At 44.8% G+C, this 17,500-nt stretch overlaps 1 protein-coding gene across 1 annotated transcript in view; it reads left to right on the top strand.

Moving 5' to 3' along the window:
- FBXO42 (F-box protein 42) overlaps positions 1-17,500 on the top strand; it is a gene marked incomplete in the record, with an annotated part of 1,591,641 nt that overhangs the window by 669,883 nt on the left and 904,258 nt on the right. The window contains 1 exon segment of the mRNA XM_044061846.1: positions 7,487-7,640. Coding sequence (XP_043917781.1) covers positions 7,487-7,640 — 154 coding nt within the window.

Genomic DNA, 17,500 nt, shown 5'->3' with positions numbered 1-17,500 from the left:
CCGGCGTCTGTTGCTGTCGCTTCTTCCCTGAAGTCAGTGCACCAGGGGTATATATATAATGCATCTGACGCCATTTTCTTCAGTCTTTCTTGCTGCCCGGTGCCCGAAGCAGAAGCAGTTCGCAAGTGCCGGTCGGCCGACTCCTGAGATTTTCGAAGTCTAATTTCAGATCCGAAGTCTTCAATAAATCTAAGTACCCCGTTGGGGAAACTTTTCTTGCCTCAGACCGATGTCAGAAAAAGTTAATTGTATTTCTTGTGGGAAGCAAATACCTCATAAGGATTTTCACTCTTACTGCATACCTTGCCTAGGCCCAGACCACGATGTCACTGGTTGTCGTTTTTTGTGCTAGGTTTAATAAGCGTACTATAAAAAGACGCTTTGATTTTGCACGACACTATTTCGGTAGAAAATTTAACTACACAATGCTGTCGGAGAAACCGACTACCGGCGTGCACAAAAAACGCAAGGATAAGGACAGGCAGCCTAGGACCAAGCCAGACTCCGAGGCCTTGGCTGGACTGGTCTCCGGTTCACCAGTCTTTAGTTAGGCTCCGACGCAGCCCCTGACTACCGCAGATTTGGAACCCGAGACCGCTTCGGAGCCTTTGGCGGAGAGTGCTAGGCTGACGCAACCATTTTGTTCAGCCCCTACTGACAAATCTGCAGAAAGAGATGGTGCTGCGGAAACACCTTCGGTTTCTGAAGGCGTCTTCAGACCGATGACGCTCACCATAAAAACGTATCCTAAGCTTAAGACTCCTGTTAAACCTAAAAAGACTGCACTGCAGTCTCCAGTTCAAGGCCCCATGCCTAAGAAACAGATGCTTAAAATGGCTGAAGATTTGATCTCTTTAATCAGGGGTTCCCAACCCCCACCTGACAAAAGGCCTAGATAAGAAGAAGATTATGCCTCCTCTGATAAAGTGTCTATTTCCTCAGGCTCCTCTGAGGACCAGGATTACTCCTCCTCCCCTTATGAAAATTCTGATGCTGAGGTTTCTATTCCCTCAGCTTCTCCTCCTGAAGACTACTCCTTTGGGGAAACTTTACACACTGAGGGAACAATTTCACTGGGAAGGTCAGGACTACTCTGACTCAAAGAAAAGGCTCAGTTTCTTTTACACCCCCAGCACAGACCACTTGCCATCACCCCAGTTTTAGACATTGTGGATGATGTTTACTTAGAATCTAGTTTGAACCCAGATTCTCTGCCTCCTGCTCCAGCCAAATCAGACAGATACTATAGAGTGCCTGATTCACACACATTCCTTCATAAAAGTCCTAAGGGGCTAAGGCTTCTATGGCAAAAAGTCCTGTACCCTCTGAAAGGGACTCACTCCAGAGCACTAGACAGGTGGGGGAAAAAGGTTTACACCTCAGCCACTCTAGCTATGAGAGCACTAAATTGCCAATTTCACATGCTAAAATATCAGCAATTTCTCATGTCTCAGCTAAAACAAAAAATGAGCACACTCCCTCAACAGTCTGAATTGAAGAAATGCAGGATCTGTTGCATGCAGCTGAACAGGTGGGCAAACATACTTTGCAATGTGGTTTTGATTCTTTGGAGGCTTCTTGCAGAGCAGCTCTCATTGGGTCTGTTCTACGTAGACATGCTTGGTTAAAGGAACAAACTCTGCCTGATCATGTTAAAGCAAAGCTTCTAGATGCTCCCTTACAGCAGGATGTTCTCTTTGGAGTTAAGGCAGAAGTCTTAAAGAAAATGGAGGATAAGGCAAAATCTATGCAGACAGTCAAAGATTTTCTACAGGTACAGCCCCCTCGTTTCAGCAGAAATTGGCCAACTAAAATTTGGTCCTTTCCAGCTACCGACGGACCACAGAGGCGTAAATACAGACGTGCAAGAGGCAGAGGACAACCACAAGCCCAATACAAACCTCGACCGTGGGGCACTGCAACACAGAAGGGAGGAGAAGACAGGCCCCAATCCACCAGAAGGCAAACTCGATGACTTGCACCTCATCTGGCCAAGCAACAGTCTCTTGGCAGCTCCCTTGGGAGGAAAACTCGCACTTTTTTCAGACAACTGGCACATTGTCACAAAGGACAAATGGGTCCTAGACATAATTTCACGAGGATACAGATTCCATTTCCACACCTTGCCAATGGAAAGAGGAATGCCAAACCTGCCACAAAATCAATGGGCAGAGGCACAAAAACAAATTACTGCTCCCATGGATATGAGAACCATTCAACTGGTACCTACACGAGAGCAAGGCCAAGGATTTTACTCAAGACTTTCTAGTCCCCAGAAAGGACAATGCCTGGAGACCAATTCTGGACCTTTCAATTCTAAACACCTTCTTAATGTACCCAAATTCGAGATGCTAACACTACAGCAGCTTTGTCCCATGTTGGACAAGAAAGCTTGGCTAGTAACGTTGGACCTCAAGGAGGCATACCTGCATGTCCCTATCAGACAAAGTTGCAGAAGATACCTCCGTTTCAGTGCAGGTTCAACCCATTACCAATTCTCTGCACTGCCCTTTGACTTATCTACTGTGCCCAGGGTCTTCACAAAATGCCTGGCACCAGTAATTGCATACTGCAGACAGAGGAATTCAAATATACCCATACCTGGACGACTGCCTCATTCAAGCAGAAAGCAAGGATATCTTCTTGCAACATCTTGCTTTTGTAAAACATCATCTAAGTTGCCAGGGGTACACAGTAAACGAAAAGAAATCAAAACTAGTACCCTCACAAAATGGCATTCCTGGGTGCCAGCTTGAATACAACGGCCCAGAAGGCTTATCTTACGCCAGACAAACTACATCTGACTCAATATTTCAAAACAATGGCAACAAAGACCCTACTCCCTGCAAGAAAAATTCTGCAGGCCTTGGGCTTCATGGCATCTTGCATAATACTAATACCATTTGCAAAGCTGCATATGAGGAAATTACAGTGGTACCTAAAAATTCTATGGTCTCAACACAGCCACAGCTTGGACACACTGATATCGCTCGTTCCGCGCCTACAACAGGAGTTTCTGTGGTGGTCACAGGCATGTCACCTCAACAAGGGTCAGTCTTTCACCTTGCCCCCAGCCAGGCAAACTGTGACAGCTGCATCGGACTACGCCTGGGGGGCACACATGGCAGGACAGTGCGTTCAAGGCGTATGGACTGCAGATCAAAGAAATCTGCATATCAATCAAAAAGAGATGCTAGCTGTACAGAATGCTCTGACAGCCTTCAAGAACCTATTACATCCAGGACAACTTACAATAAGGACGGACAACACCACTGTAATGTGGTACATAAACAAGGAGGTACACACTACTACCCCCTATGCAGACAAGCAATGACCTTGTTGAACGCAGCACTGGCTTACCAAGTTCAGTTACAAGCTCAATTCCTGCCAGGAAAAAAGAACACATTGACAGATGACCTCAGCAGAAATATCATGGATCCCCACGAGTGGAAGCTGGATCCACAAGTATTTGCAATGATAACTCAAAAATGGGGCCTTCCAGACATAGACCTGTTTGCCAGCCCCCAAATCTATCAGCTAACAAAATTTTGTACAAGGACACTTCAAAATCAAGCTTGAAAAGTGGACGCACTCTCATTCAGTTGGAAAAACCTGACAGTATATGCCTTCTCTCCATTGCCTCTCTTCACAAAGGTGCTACTGAAAATCAGATAGACGAGTGTGATGACTGCAGCAGGGTGTACACTCTAACATCTACATTTATGGTAGGTACTTTAGCTTTACTACAGGGGCAGAAGGCAAAGCTATCTCCAAGCAAACCATTTCCAAATGGATAGCACACTGCATTAATTTCTTGTACAAATAGCATGGTAAGCCTGCCCCCGAGAGGGTCAGAGGAGTCCCCACCAGGGACATCCTGGAGGCTGCCACCTAGACATCTGTTGACACTTTTACCAAGCAATTACCACCTACCTCTCTCCTTCAAATACAGGTCAGAGTTTGCTTCTGCAGTCTTGCAGGGCATCCTAGCCAGCCCATAGCTTCCTTGACTGCCTCCACCCATTTCCTCAGCTTTGGGAATCTACCCTAATGTGATGACTGCAACAGTGAAACGTGAAGAACTTAGTACACTTGTGTACACTTACAATAAATGTAGATGTTGGTGTATTCACTGTTGCAGTCCTGGTTTCCCTCCCTCCGTCCCCCTTTCTTCTTTCTCCTTGCTTACAAGGAACATACCTGTATTTATTTTCCACTGGTGGGGTTCTTCCACCAGAATCTGGCCTCCGACTTTGGGGCCTTTTGACAGGTTAGGGCAAGAAAAAGTGATGGAATGGAGTCTGCTGCCTTACTTTATACTACTGACTACCTGATGTCAGTCCTCGGGCGACAGCAACCGATGCAGAAGTACTAAGTCTCTGGTATTCGGGCCAGACGAGGGCTACCCTGACAGGGATAACCCAAATGTGATGACTGCAACAGTGAATACACTCTAACATCTACATTTATGGTGAGTGTCCACAACTGTACTTTCTCCCTCCAGGGACAATTGCGATCGAGATACGCGTCAGTGGTCTGGTATGTCAACAAACAGAGAGGAACCAAGTTTTACCCCCTTTATGAAGAAGTGCTCAAGGTTTGGCAGTGGACGATCTCTTCCAATCACTTTCCAGTAGTAACGCACATCCCAGGGACTTTCAGTGAGATAGCTGACAAGCTGAGCAGATGCCTTCTCATGCTTCATGAGTGGTCTCTCAATCTGAAAGTGGCACAAATTATTTTTTGCCACTGGGGTCGGTCTTGTTGCACCCTCTTTGCAATGCCCTTGAACAAGTGCAGCAGCTACTTTGCCCTTGTCCCCCATCCGGGGGAGTCCCCGAGAGAGACTGTCCTTCACTTTTGACCCACTGGACTTCTGTACGCCTTTTCTCAGTTTCCATTAATCCTTTAATTTTTGGAGAAAGCAATCCGGTTGAAGAGCAGTGTGATCCTCATTGCCCCTTCTGGCCTTGACAGATTTGGCTCCCCTTCCTCTGGCCTTATCTGTTTCGGCAACTGTGGACTCTGAACCCAGCTCCAGATCTCTTATGGCATCCAGAGTGATTAGTCCAACTGAACCTTCAGAACCTAAAGCTCACAGCATGTTCTCTCCACTTCCATTGATCACCAGGCGTAGCATTGTCTTCTCCAGTCCGTAAGATTATTTTGACCTCTCTTGAACCATCCACTAGAAAACTGTATTGTAGCAGATGGAAGAGAATTTCATGTTGGACTCATGATAATGACATTGACCCTTTCTCAGCTCCAGTCATACACAGTTTAGAGTCTGACTTCATTTTTGAAGGAGGGGCTTCTGCTTCTACTATCAGAATTCAATTAGCCGCTGTTTCACATTTTCACAGTGGTTTACGGGATGCCCCATTAATGTCTCATAAGCTCTGCAAGAGTTTTCTGAAAGAGACCTTGATGCTGAAGCCTCCTTTATAAAGACCCTTATGTCCCTTGGGATCTCCAGTTTGGTTCTTCACACATTAATTTACCCCACTTTTGTGCCTACAACCACTTGTGAGCTAAAGTACTTGTCCTGGAAGACAGCTTTACTAATAGCTATTTCCTCTGCTAGAAGAATTTTGGAGATCCAAGCACTAACTTGCAAACATCCGTATTTGATTTTTCATCCAGATAGGGTTTCTTTCCTACTCATTTTTTCTACCTAAGGTTGTTTCGGAGACTAATATTAACCAGACTCTTTCTAAAATTTCCAAACAAAGGCGAATACTGTCTTCATTTATTAGACTTCCACAGAGGATTATGTTTTTACCTCCATAGACCAAGGCTCATCAGAAAATCTGATCAACTCTTTATTGCCTTTTCTAGTATTGGACTAGGCAGACTGGTATCCAAAGTTATGATTTGTAGCTGGTTGAAAGACTGCATTTCATTCATATACACCAAGAGGAATATTAAATTATCTAAACCTATTAAGGTGCACACTATCTGAGTAATAGCCAGTTCAACAGCTTTTCATTCCAGGGCCTCCTTGGATGACATTTGTGCAGCAGTGACCTGGGCTACCCCACATACCTTTATTACTCATTACAAATTGGATCTGGACTACAGAGGAAGAGCTTCCTTTGATTCTGTGGTGCTCGGGAATATCCTTCCAGGAGTCCACCCAAGGTATAAAGTAGCTTTGGACTCAATTCCACACCTCAAGGAATAAATGAAAATTGACATCATATAAAGAAGTTGTGTACTCGCCATAACGTTCCATTTGTGTTGTCGATCTTTATTTATCCTTTACTTCCCTCCCTCCATCCCCTGTCCTTTTTATATTTCTTGGTGGAAAGAGCTGTGCCGTTCATAATTATTTTTAACCATCCTATACTAGATAAGGTCTCCACAAAAGTAATCCCAGGATGTTATTCTGTCTGTCAGTCAGCAAACAGGATCCAAGGTAAAATGGGAGAGCTTTCTGGGTAGGGATTTGGTCCTTGCAGGCTGTAATGACTGAGTTGGTTCCAATTTCAGAACTAAACCCAAATGTCAAGGATAAATGAAGCTTGACAACACAGATGTAATGTTATGGTGTGTACACAACTTCTTTTTAACTAACATACTCCCTCCAAATAAACACCCATGATACATAGGGACACAGTTGGGTTGGATTTCATGGCTAACATTTCTGTTCTCATGATTTCTTAAAAATAAAATACAGCATTCATGTCATTTTACACCTTTTCAGTTGTAGTCTCAAGAACAAAATCCTGGGAAAACAAATGAGTATGAGCATACACATACAAACTGTTAAATATACTGAGATTCGCAAGTGTCTCGGGTATCTGTTGTACTTGCAACTTTCCAAAACAGCCCCCAAGTCCTATTCTATTTTGGTCTTGTGCAAAAGAGGTTGCCATTTTTTTCCTTTATGTATTTTGCCTCCATGCCTGCCACATCTCAGGCTTTTTAAGTCCTTTCATGTCCACTGTACTAGTTGTGACAAATGGAGGCGCGATTGGCGGAGGGGGGCTCTTTCAGGCAGTTGTGTGGTTTATACCCTTGCAATCTTCCTGGCTGTGATCAACCTTGCTAATGGTAGCTAAGATGTGCTCCTACATCTTGTGACATCCTACGCTTTCCCCTTTGTGTTAGTGCAGTCACTCACTTGCTAATGATTGCTACTGTCACCGTCTAGGGTAGTCAAGTTTGTATTCTCAGTCCTGTCCATTTTGGTGCTGTGCAAACCTTCCGTTTACATGGAGGTGTTGAGACAAGCCACTCCTCTTTCACCACCATGGTGATGAGCCAGCATCAGCCACTCACTCCCACCCATGCTCTTGTCTTGCTCTTCCAGTGTTTGAACTGTTCAAATTTGTTTTTTTTTTGTGTTATTGTCAGGACTTTACAACTCTATGCTGCAGAGCCTTGTGGAACAATTTTTTTGTCTGATTTGATGCTTTGTCATTCTACATAGCAATAATTCGCAGCCATGTTTTATACTTTTTTTTTCTTCTTATGATTGCAGGGTCTTACCCTTCTCCAAAAGCTGGAGCAACTCTTGTTGTACACACGGACCTACTTGTGCTGTTTGGTGGTTGGACAAGACCTAGTCCTTACCCTTTGCATCAACCTGAAAGATTCTTTGATGAAATACACACTTATTCGCCTTCAAAAAACTGGTAAGGGTTACATTGCACGAATTGACGCAATGTGGAGATGTATAGAATAGTTAATGTGTAATCAGACAATGCTGATAAATTTCATAGAAACTATGAAGCAGATAACAGAAGATGTAATGTTGTCCTATCTTGCCTTCATTCTTACAATGATGGGTTGGGTTCGGAGCCGTTTCTCTGCTCCAACTCTGCCAAATACAGGCTGAAAGTCTCAAACCTGGCTCGTGGCAAGTGGGTATCCCACAATGCAGTGGTGTAATTCCCCAGATATTGTTTGCTGCTTTATGAGGTTGGATGCACTCATCTTGGCCCTGGCTAAGTTGTGACAAATTTTCTTATTTCTTGTAATACTGTTCTATTATTCAATCCTATTTAAATTGTTGTGCCTTTTATTGCATTATAGTCAAATAGTTATAGTTTTATTCCATTTTGCGCGGTTTTTGGCCGTCGCCTTGTAGGCATAACTGTATCCCTTTTAGTGGTTGTTTCTGTCTCTTAGTTTATTAGTGGCTTGTTTAAGTTAGAGAGCTCTTTGCCCGTTTAAGTTAGAGGGCTTGTAGTTAGTCTGTTTTGTCTGGGAAATAGGGCCTTTTGAGCTAGAGGGCCTGTTTTTCTTCCCGGTTGTCTGTCTCTTCCGTGTTTCTTGTAGTTACTACTCCATTTAAGTTCAGTAGTTAATACTTTTTTGTTGTTTTTGTGGTCTTATCTTTATTATGTCTAAAGACCCAAAATAGAAGAAATATAAGCCTTCGGGCTTAAAAAAAATGCCAGAAGTGTTCACAGAAAATATCCATCACAGATGGATGTCATATGTGTTAATTGTCTTGGTGCAATTTATCTACAAGAATATTGTACTTTTTGTCATTCTGTCAGTCCAAGGGTTCTTCAAGAAAGGGGAAACTGATTCTTAAAGCCAACTTTTGAGGAAGCTATCCATGGTCCTTCTTCCTCCTCTTCCAAAAAGGAAAAATCCCAGAAGAGAAAATCACCTGCAACATCGGCTCAGTTGGAGCTCCCAGTCAAGCTACCAAAAATCTCTAAGGCCACTACCTTCTCGGCTCAACAGTCCTTGGAGCTGTCTGAGGTCATACTAATTGACAAGCCTGGTTCTTCGGCTCTAAAGTCCTTGGAGCCGCAAGATACCTCTTCAGTGCCGGTCCATGGATATTTCACCAGTTTCTCTGACTTTGAGATCTACCATTCTTCACAGGTCTCACTCTCCATCCCTGTCTTCCATGTCCACCATGAGCTTATCTGACTATGTGGAATGGGTGGTGCGCAGACTCTTGAAGTTGCCAGTGCTAACTAAACTATTCTCTGCTTCGATCCATTTTGTCTCTGAGCCTACTGTACCAGTTGTACCTCCTCCGAGCCAAGCTGGACCTTCGCAGCCAGAGTGCTTTGTACCTCTTACTCTGGATCTGTCAATTCCAAGATCCTTTTTGCTGTTCACGGAGCCGACTTCTGCTCAGACACACTGGGTGCCGTCCTGAGTGTCTGGGAGCCGAGATTCTCTGTCCTGGTCATCTTCGGTGCCAAGCCTACCCCTCAGAGCGTTTGCCCGGGTTAGCTCGGCTCCTATAGGCCTCGGGTCTGATCTCGCTGCTTCCGGTGCCTTCCTCTGTCTCCTCTGGGCTGAGGTAGACTGCGGAGCTGGCAGGGTCTGCCTTTGAGCTGATGAGTGTGGTGTCTACCCATTCAGCGCCACAGAAGGGTACTATTGTCCTAAGGCACTGGCTACCATCTTGGCACCACCTCTTCCACAGGACAGCAGAGATCCAGAGCCTCAGTATCCCCCAATGGGCGAACCCCTCTCCTCTGATGCCTCCATAGAATATCCTTCTGAGGAGCAACCTCGGAAGAGAACTTGCAAGAGGAAGCATGTAGACTCCCCAAATGAGTCCATCACTTCAGACACTGACCTCTAGTCGGAAGGGTCCCCACGGTCGTCCTCTGATACCTCATTTGCAGATATTCTAGAGATCCTGAAGCAGAGAGGCGGTTGGCGGGTCACCACCCTTTCTGATGAGTCAGTGTACCTGAAGGCTTTTGGATCTCATCCTTCAGCCTCCTGGGTGTCTCCACCTTTCGATGAACTAATGGACCTGGTTAGTTGATAGGCATGCGAGTCACCTGACACAGTGGAATCAGTCCCTTGGAGGCCAAACAAATTCTTGTCAGCTCGTTCAGGAAAAGATTTCCTCACTAAGGAGGTACCTGTAGATGCTATGGTGGTGGCAGCAGCAACCAAGAAGGAACTTTCAGAGACTTCATGTGTTCATACTCCGAATAAAGACTCTCGAACGATTGACAGATTTGGGAAGCGCATCTTTTCGTCAGTGACATTTTCACTCCTATCACTGAACTATCTATCTCACTTTCCTAGGCTACAAAGAAATCTTATAAAAGAGCTAGGAGATGCTTAAGGTACATTAGCTGTAGGGGTGAAAGAGAAGGTCTCCTCCAAGCTGTCAACCTTAAATTCCATAGTCAGCTTCTCCATGAGGCTGATATATGCAACAGATGGAGCGAGCAGGGCAGCAGGTTCTGGAGTTTCCCTTAGGAGGCACTCCTGGATGCGCTTGTGCAATTTTGCAGAGCCTTTTAAGTCTACTTTTACTAACACCCCTTTTCATGGTTCCTCACTTTTTGACCCAAAGTAGGGCACACTAACCTGATGGGAGTAGGAAGGAAAAACTTTCTGCCGTTGGAGTACGTTTTTCCATGCCTTCAAGACCTTGTCCTAAAGGTCAGAAGAGTGGGAAAATGTGGTTCAAAAGCTCCCAGAGAGTTTTCCAGAATGCATGGTGTAATTCCTTCCCCAGGGTCAGAGGGGAAGGCAATAACGGTAGATGCTGCTGCAGAGGGGACCTGCAGAACCCAGGTGACTGATTCCTTTCGTGGATGGCCTTAGTGCTCCTGAAAGAAGACCTGACTGCTCTACTCTGGAGGCAGTTGGGAGACGTTTTTCCATGTACCCAGAAGCCTGACAAACTATCACAAGAGACAAATGAGTACTAAAAATAATATCCAGAGGATACTCCATTCCATTTTCCAGTCCTGTTCCACAGACCAGAACAATCCCAGATGTTCCACCCAATCTAAGGGAGTAAACAACTGTAGAGATTCAAACGTTGCTGCACAAGAGTCATCTAGGAAGTCCCCACAGACCAAATAGGATTCGGAACTTACTCAAGATTCTTTTTGTGCCAAAAAGAACAGGGGACTGGAGACCCATATTAGACTTAAGCAAATTAAACGAATCTGTCAAGAAGTCAAAGTTCCAAATGGTGACACTTGTCTAGACTTCCCTTTTTAGGGAAAGGTGATTGGATGTGCTCGATAGACCTTCAAGATGCTTACTACCACATAAAAATGGACAAGACGTCGAGAAGGTAGTTGTGGTTCTGGCTGGGAGCCTGTCCTTACCATTTCCGAGCTTTGCCCTTTGGTCTCACTGAAGCCCTCAGTGTGTTCACCAAATGCATGGCAGTAGCCACGGCTCACCTGAGGCGTTTAGTATTCAGAGTGTTTCCCTGTCTAGACGACTGGCTCCTGTCTGCCACCAACAAGCATCTACTCCAACAAGCCAGGGATCTAACTTTTGACGTTTGCAATCAGATGGGTATTAGTCAAATTTCAAAAACCTGCCTTGTTACCCTGTCAGAATATTATATTTATTGGTGCAGATCTAAACACTGCCTCTATGGTAGCATTTCTTCCAACAGAAAGATTCGTACACTCAGCAGTTACTTTATCTCCTTCCCAAGACCAAAGTGAAAGCAATCATAATTCCAAGATTGCTAGGAACAATGGCTTCCACAGTAACACTGGTCCCCCTTGCCAAAATGCACATGTGGATCCTTCAATGACTGTTGTCCCAATGGTCACTTAAAGAGCTTCCAGTGTCTCTCCTGATCGGAATAACGGAATCATGCAAGAACGACTTAAGATGGTAGATACACCCAAGTTGTGACCATAGGGAGACCCTTTGTTCCACAACAACCCGTAGCTGCAGTGACCACGGACACTTCCCAGATAGGGTGGGGGGGACATTATCTGGGAAGAACGGTCCAAGATACATGGCAAGAACATGAGGTTCACTTGCAAATAAATGTCATAGAGATGAAAGCAGTGCTTCTTGCTTTGCAAGCACTTCACAACTCTTTCCCTCTAGGGACCAATTGCGATACATTCAAACAATAGGTCTGTGGTTTGGTACATAAACAATCAGGGGGCACCAGATCTTACCCCCTTTGTCGCAATCCCTAAGAGTTTGGCAATGGGCAGTTTCTTCCCAGCGCTTTCTAATAGCAATGCACATTCTGGGGAAGTCCAACGTGATAGCAGACAAACTGAGCAGGGCAGTTTTAATGCCGCATGAGTGGTCTCTCAATCAGAATGTAGAGGAAATGATTTTCCGAACATGGGGTCTGCCTTGCTGTGATCTCTTTGCCACTCCCATGAATGCCAAGTGCAGCAACTACTTTACCCTAATCCTCCCTCCAGGGGAGACACCCAGAGACGCACTTGCTCACAATTGGCCCTCAGAACTTCTGTATATCTCTTCTCTGTTTCCTCTCATACCCAGAGTCATTCAGAAAGCACAGTACTTGGGAAGCAGGATAATTCTCATTGCTCCTTACTGGCCTTGCCAAGTTTGGTTCCCCTTCCTTTGGCCTCATCTTCAGGAGAAGCCTTGCACTCTGGACCCAGTTCCAGACCTGCTGGCACATATGTCAGGTGTGCTTCATCCTTCTGTCCACACCCTAAAATTGACAGCTTGGCTGCTCCACTTCCCAACTTAGTCAGGCTTCACAATTTCACTCCTACAGTTAAACATCTCTTAATGTCCTCTCATAAAGCTTCCACTGGAAAACTGTATTTTAGCAAATGGAAAAGTTTTTTTCTGTGGGCTCAAAACCGGAACATTGATCCTTTTTCTGCACACATCCATTGTATTTTGGAATTTTTGGTGGACCTCTTCCAGCAAGGTTCAGCTGCAGTAACCATTTGGGTACAACTTGCAGTCTCACATTTCCACATTGGTGATTTTATCTCCAACTTAATGTCACACAGGTTGTGTAGAGCCTTGTTGAAAGCTTGCCTCCTTATTAAGACCTCCTTTTTAAGGGACCCCTTTCTCCTTGGGATTTAAATTTTGTTTTGTCTCACCTGACATTACCACCTTTTGAGCCCTCATCATCATCAGACAATCTTGTTCCTTTCCTGGAAGACCTTGTTTCTGGTGGCTGTAATATCTGCTAGAAGAGTATCAAAGTTGCAAGCTCTTTCTATTAAACCGCCATATTTGATTTTTAATGAGGATAGGGTATCTTTGTGAACTAATCAATCATTTTTACCCAAAGTCTCTTCTCCAACTAACATAAATCAATCTATAGATCTTCCAGTGTTCTTTCCTAATCATAGCAACAAGACAGAGTACAAATGACATCAATTAAACGTGCATAGACGACTCAGATTCTATTTGCATAGGACCAAAGATTTTAGAAGATCTGATCACATCATCAATGACACTTAAAACAGGAGGAATAGCCAAAGGTCTATGCTGAGGCAAATGAAGAAAAGTCCTTAATCTCTTCCTGTAATCGGAGAATTCCTGGCCTTGCCATTGGAAATGCTCTCTCATGGAGTGAAGGGGGGTCTCCCCAAAGGACAGCTCTTCAGGAGGGGAGGCAGAGGGAATAGATTCCTCTGCATCAGAATCCTCGTAGGCCGTGAAGGCTGTCTCCTGGTAGTCTGATGAGGAGGCCTTCACGGCCTACGAGGATTCTGATGCAGAGGAATCTAGTCCCTCTGCCGACCCTCCTGAAGAGCTGTCCTTTGGGGAGACCCTTCACTCCATGGGAGAGCATTTCTAATGGCAAGGCCAGGAATTCTCCGATTACAGGAAGAGATTAAGGACTTTTCTTCATTTGCCTCAGCATAGACCTTTGGCTATTCCTCCTGTTTTAAGTGTCATTGATGATGTGTATTCTGAGACTAGCACTACCCCTGACACCCTTCCTCCGGCTCCTGTTAAACCTGATAGGTACTACAGGGTCCCAGACTTGCATCATTTCCTTTACAAGGCCCACTCTGCTGACCCAGAAACTATTTCCCAGGGTCCTAAAGGGGTTGCAGCTGCCACTACTAAAAATCCACTCCCCTCTGAAAGGGAGTCCAGGGCTTTAGAGATGGGGTAAAAAAGTGTACACTACTTCCACTCTGTCTATGAGGGCTTTAAATTGTCTATTTCATATGATACAGTACCAAGAGTATTTGTTGGATGAATTGCAGAAAAAACTGTCTTCGCCTGAACCCCTAGATCGTAAGTCACTACAGGATCTGGTACATAATTCACAACAGGTTAGCAACCATTTCTTGCAGTGTGGTTATGATGCATTGGAAGCTTCATGTAGGTCAGCAATGACAGGTGCAGTCATACGTAGACATGCCTGGCTGAAGCAACAATCTCTGCCAGATCATGTTAAGGCTAAGCTTCTGGATGCTCCACTGGAAAAGCAAAAGTTATTTGGCTCCACTGCTCAAGAGGTCTTAAAGAAATTTGAGGAAAAGGCAAAATCTGTACAAACAGTCAAAGATTTCCTCCAGGTACAACCACCAAGATTCAGCAGAAATTGGCCTTCTAAGAATTGGTCCTTTCCAGAAGAGAGATTTCAGAGGCAAGAACAGGCGTGCCAGAGGTAGAGGGCAAGCTAGAGGCTCCTACAGAGGACGTCAATGGCAGCCTCCTAACCAGAGAGGTAGTGCAGGTCCAACAACTGCTGCACAAGGACAGACTCAATATCCCGCCGACCAGGGCTCAATTAGAAGCACCTTTGGGCGGAAAGTTGTCTTTATTCTCAAAAAATTGGCACAATATTACAAGGGACAAATGGACACTGCAAATAATAGACAAAGGATACAGGTTCCATTTCCATACATTACCAGTAAGAAAGGGAATGCCAAACCTGCCACCAAATCAGAGGGCAGAGGCTTTAAAACAAATTGCCAACCTGTTTGCAAATGAAAGCTGTAGAAAACGTTCCTCTCGCAGAACAAGGCCAAGGATTTTATTCCAGACTACTACTCGTCCCAAGAAAAGAAATACAATGGAGGCCTATTCTCGATTTGTCCGCACTGAATACTTATCTCATTGTGCCAAAATTCAAAATGCTGACCCTACAGCAACTCCTTCCCATGCTGGGCAAGGGGTCTTGGCTGGTAACTCTAGACCTCAAGGAGGCATACCTGCATGTCCCTATCAGACAAAGTTGCAGAAGACACCTCAGATTTCTTGCAGGTTCAAAGCATTATCAATTTTCAGCATTGCCGTTTGGCTTATCTACTGCACCCAGAGTATTCACGAAATGCCTTGCATCCGTAATTGCACACTGCAGACTTCAGGGGATTCAAATATACCCGTATCTGGATGACTGCCTTATACAAGCGGACAGCCAACAAACTTTGGAAAAACATTTGAATTATGCCATCTGCCTACTACAGGCCTTGGGATACACAGTCAACATTCACAAGTCAAGACTTGTGCCATCCCAAAGAATAACTTTTCTGGGTGCGGAACTAGATACAACCACCCAAATGGCTTTTCTCACGGAATAAAAACAGACAACTACCGGATTACTTCAAAAATCTAACAAAAACTCAGATGACTGCAAGGAAAATCCTGCAGGCCCTGGGTTACATGGCATTGTGCATTCTTCTTATTCCACAAGCAAGGCTGCATATGAGAACTACAATGGTACCTAAGGAGTTGATGGTCTCAGCACAATCACAGCCTAGAAGCTTTGATACCACTCATTCCATGCCTTCAAAAGGAATTCCTGTGGTGGGCTCAAGCAAGCCAGTCAAACAGGAGCCTGCCTTTCAGCAAACCAGTAACCAGCCCAAACCATTACCTCGGACGCTTCAGACCATGGATGGGGAGCACATATGGAGGACAGATGCATCCAAGGTCTATGGTTTCAGAAAGAATTGCGCATGCACATAAACCAAAAGGAAATGCTGGCAGTGATTCATGCAATCGAGGCCTTCAAGCTCTTTCTACATCAAGGCCACCTGCTAATGACAGACAATACCACAGTTATGTGGTACATAAACAAGCAAGGAGGTACCCATTCCTACCCTCTTTGCAGACTAGCAATGAATCTTTGAGAACTTTCCCTAAAACTCAATATAGAGCTGCAATCCCAGTTTGTGCCAGGAAAAGACTATATACTGGCGGACAGCCTAAGCAGAAATACCATGGACCCACACGAATGGATGCTGCACCCACACATCTTCCTTCAGATAACACAATCATGGGGGAGGTTGGACATAGATCTTTTTGCCTCCCACCACAATCAGCTGAAGAAATTCTGCGCAAGGACATACCACCCACAAGCATGGAAAGTGGACGCCCTCTTTTTCAGTTGGAATACTCTTAACAGTGTATGCATTTCCACCACTCCCACTAATGACCAAGGTCTTACTGAAAATAAAGACAGAGCAGCCAAAAGTGATTCTAATAGCCCCGGACTGGCCAAGGCAGCACTGGTACCCACTGTTACGGAGCCTGTCACACACGAAACTGTGGCCTCTACCACTATGGACACTCCTGACACAGCACAATTACAAAACTCTGCACTCCAGCCTGAAAACCCTGCAGCTGACAGCCTGGAGAATACCTTGACTCCTCACCAGGAAAAGCTATCCAAGAGAGTGAAGGATATCATCATGGAAGCTCGCAGACCTTCCACGAGAAAGACATATTCAGCAAAATGGAAAAGATTCCACACTTGGAGCACCGCAAAGGGCCTAGATGCCACCATGATGAGCATGGCACATATCCTGGAATACTTGGCAGACATGCTCCATAATGGCCTTTCTTACTCTTCCATAAAAATTCATGCTTCAGCAATTTCAGCAGAGTACAATACTGATCCACCTGTCTTCTCTCATCCTCTCCTAAGGCAGTTTCTAAGAGGAATTAAAAACATCAATCCTCCAAGAAAACCACCAGTGCCTACATGGGACCTTAACTTCATGTTGGAAAAGTTGACTTTACCTCCCTTTGAACCAGCAGCATCTTCAGAGTTACAGTTCCTGTCTTGGAAGACTTCCTTCTGGCCATAACCTCAGCAAGAAGAGTATCTGAATTGCAGGCACTCATGGCAGTACAACCATTTCTTATTTTTCATCAGGACAGAGCCTCCTTGAGAACAGATCCTTCATTCATGCCATAGGTGGTATCCAGGGTCTCGTTGAACCAAGCTATTTACCTGCCTACCTTTTTTCCAAACCCACAAAACAAGGGAGAGAAACTTCTGCATACCCTGGACATTCACAGACAGTTACGCTACTACTTGGACAGAACTAAGACTTTCAGAAAAACTGACCAGCTGTTGGTAGCATATGCTGCAGGCATTCAAGGAAAAGCAATTTCCAAACAGACAATTTCAAAATGGATAGGAAATTGCATTTGATTCTGCTATTCTTATCGTGGAAAAGCTGTGCCAGCTAACATCAGACCTCATTCCACCAGAGCTACAGCCACCTCCACAGCCTTCTTAAGAGGGGTGGCTACCAAGGACATTTTAGAAGCTGCTACATGGAGCTCCATGCATACATTTTCCAAGCATTACAATTTACCCTTATATTCCAGATCCAGAGCAGGCTTTGCTACGGTAGTCCTGCAGGGCATTTTAGCTACACAGTCTTTTTCTTAGAGCCTACCACCCCCAGCTTGGCTATGGTATTCTACCCATATGTAAGGACTGCAGATGCATCCTTGAAGGACATAGTACAGTTTTGTACCTATCATAAATGTAGATGTCCGATAGGTATGCATCTGCAGTCAGGTT

The sequence above is a fragment of the Protopterus annectens genome, chromosome 2.part0, assembly GCF_019279795.1.
Source record: "Protopterus annectens isolate FY-2018-M chromosome 2.part0, PAN1.0, whole genome shotgun sequence".
NCBI classification, from domain to species: domain Eukaryota; kingdom Metazoa; phylum Chordata; order Ceratodontiformes; family Protopteridae; genus Protopterus; species Protopterus annectens.
Note: the sequence above shows the minus strand (reverse complement) of the source record. Positions and strands in the feature narration are given on the sequence as shown.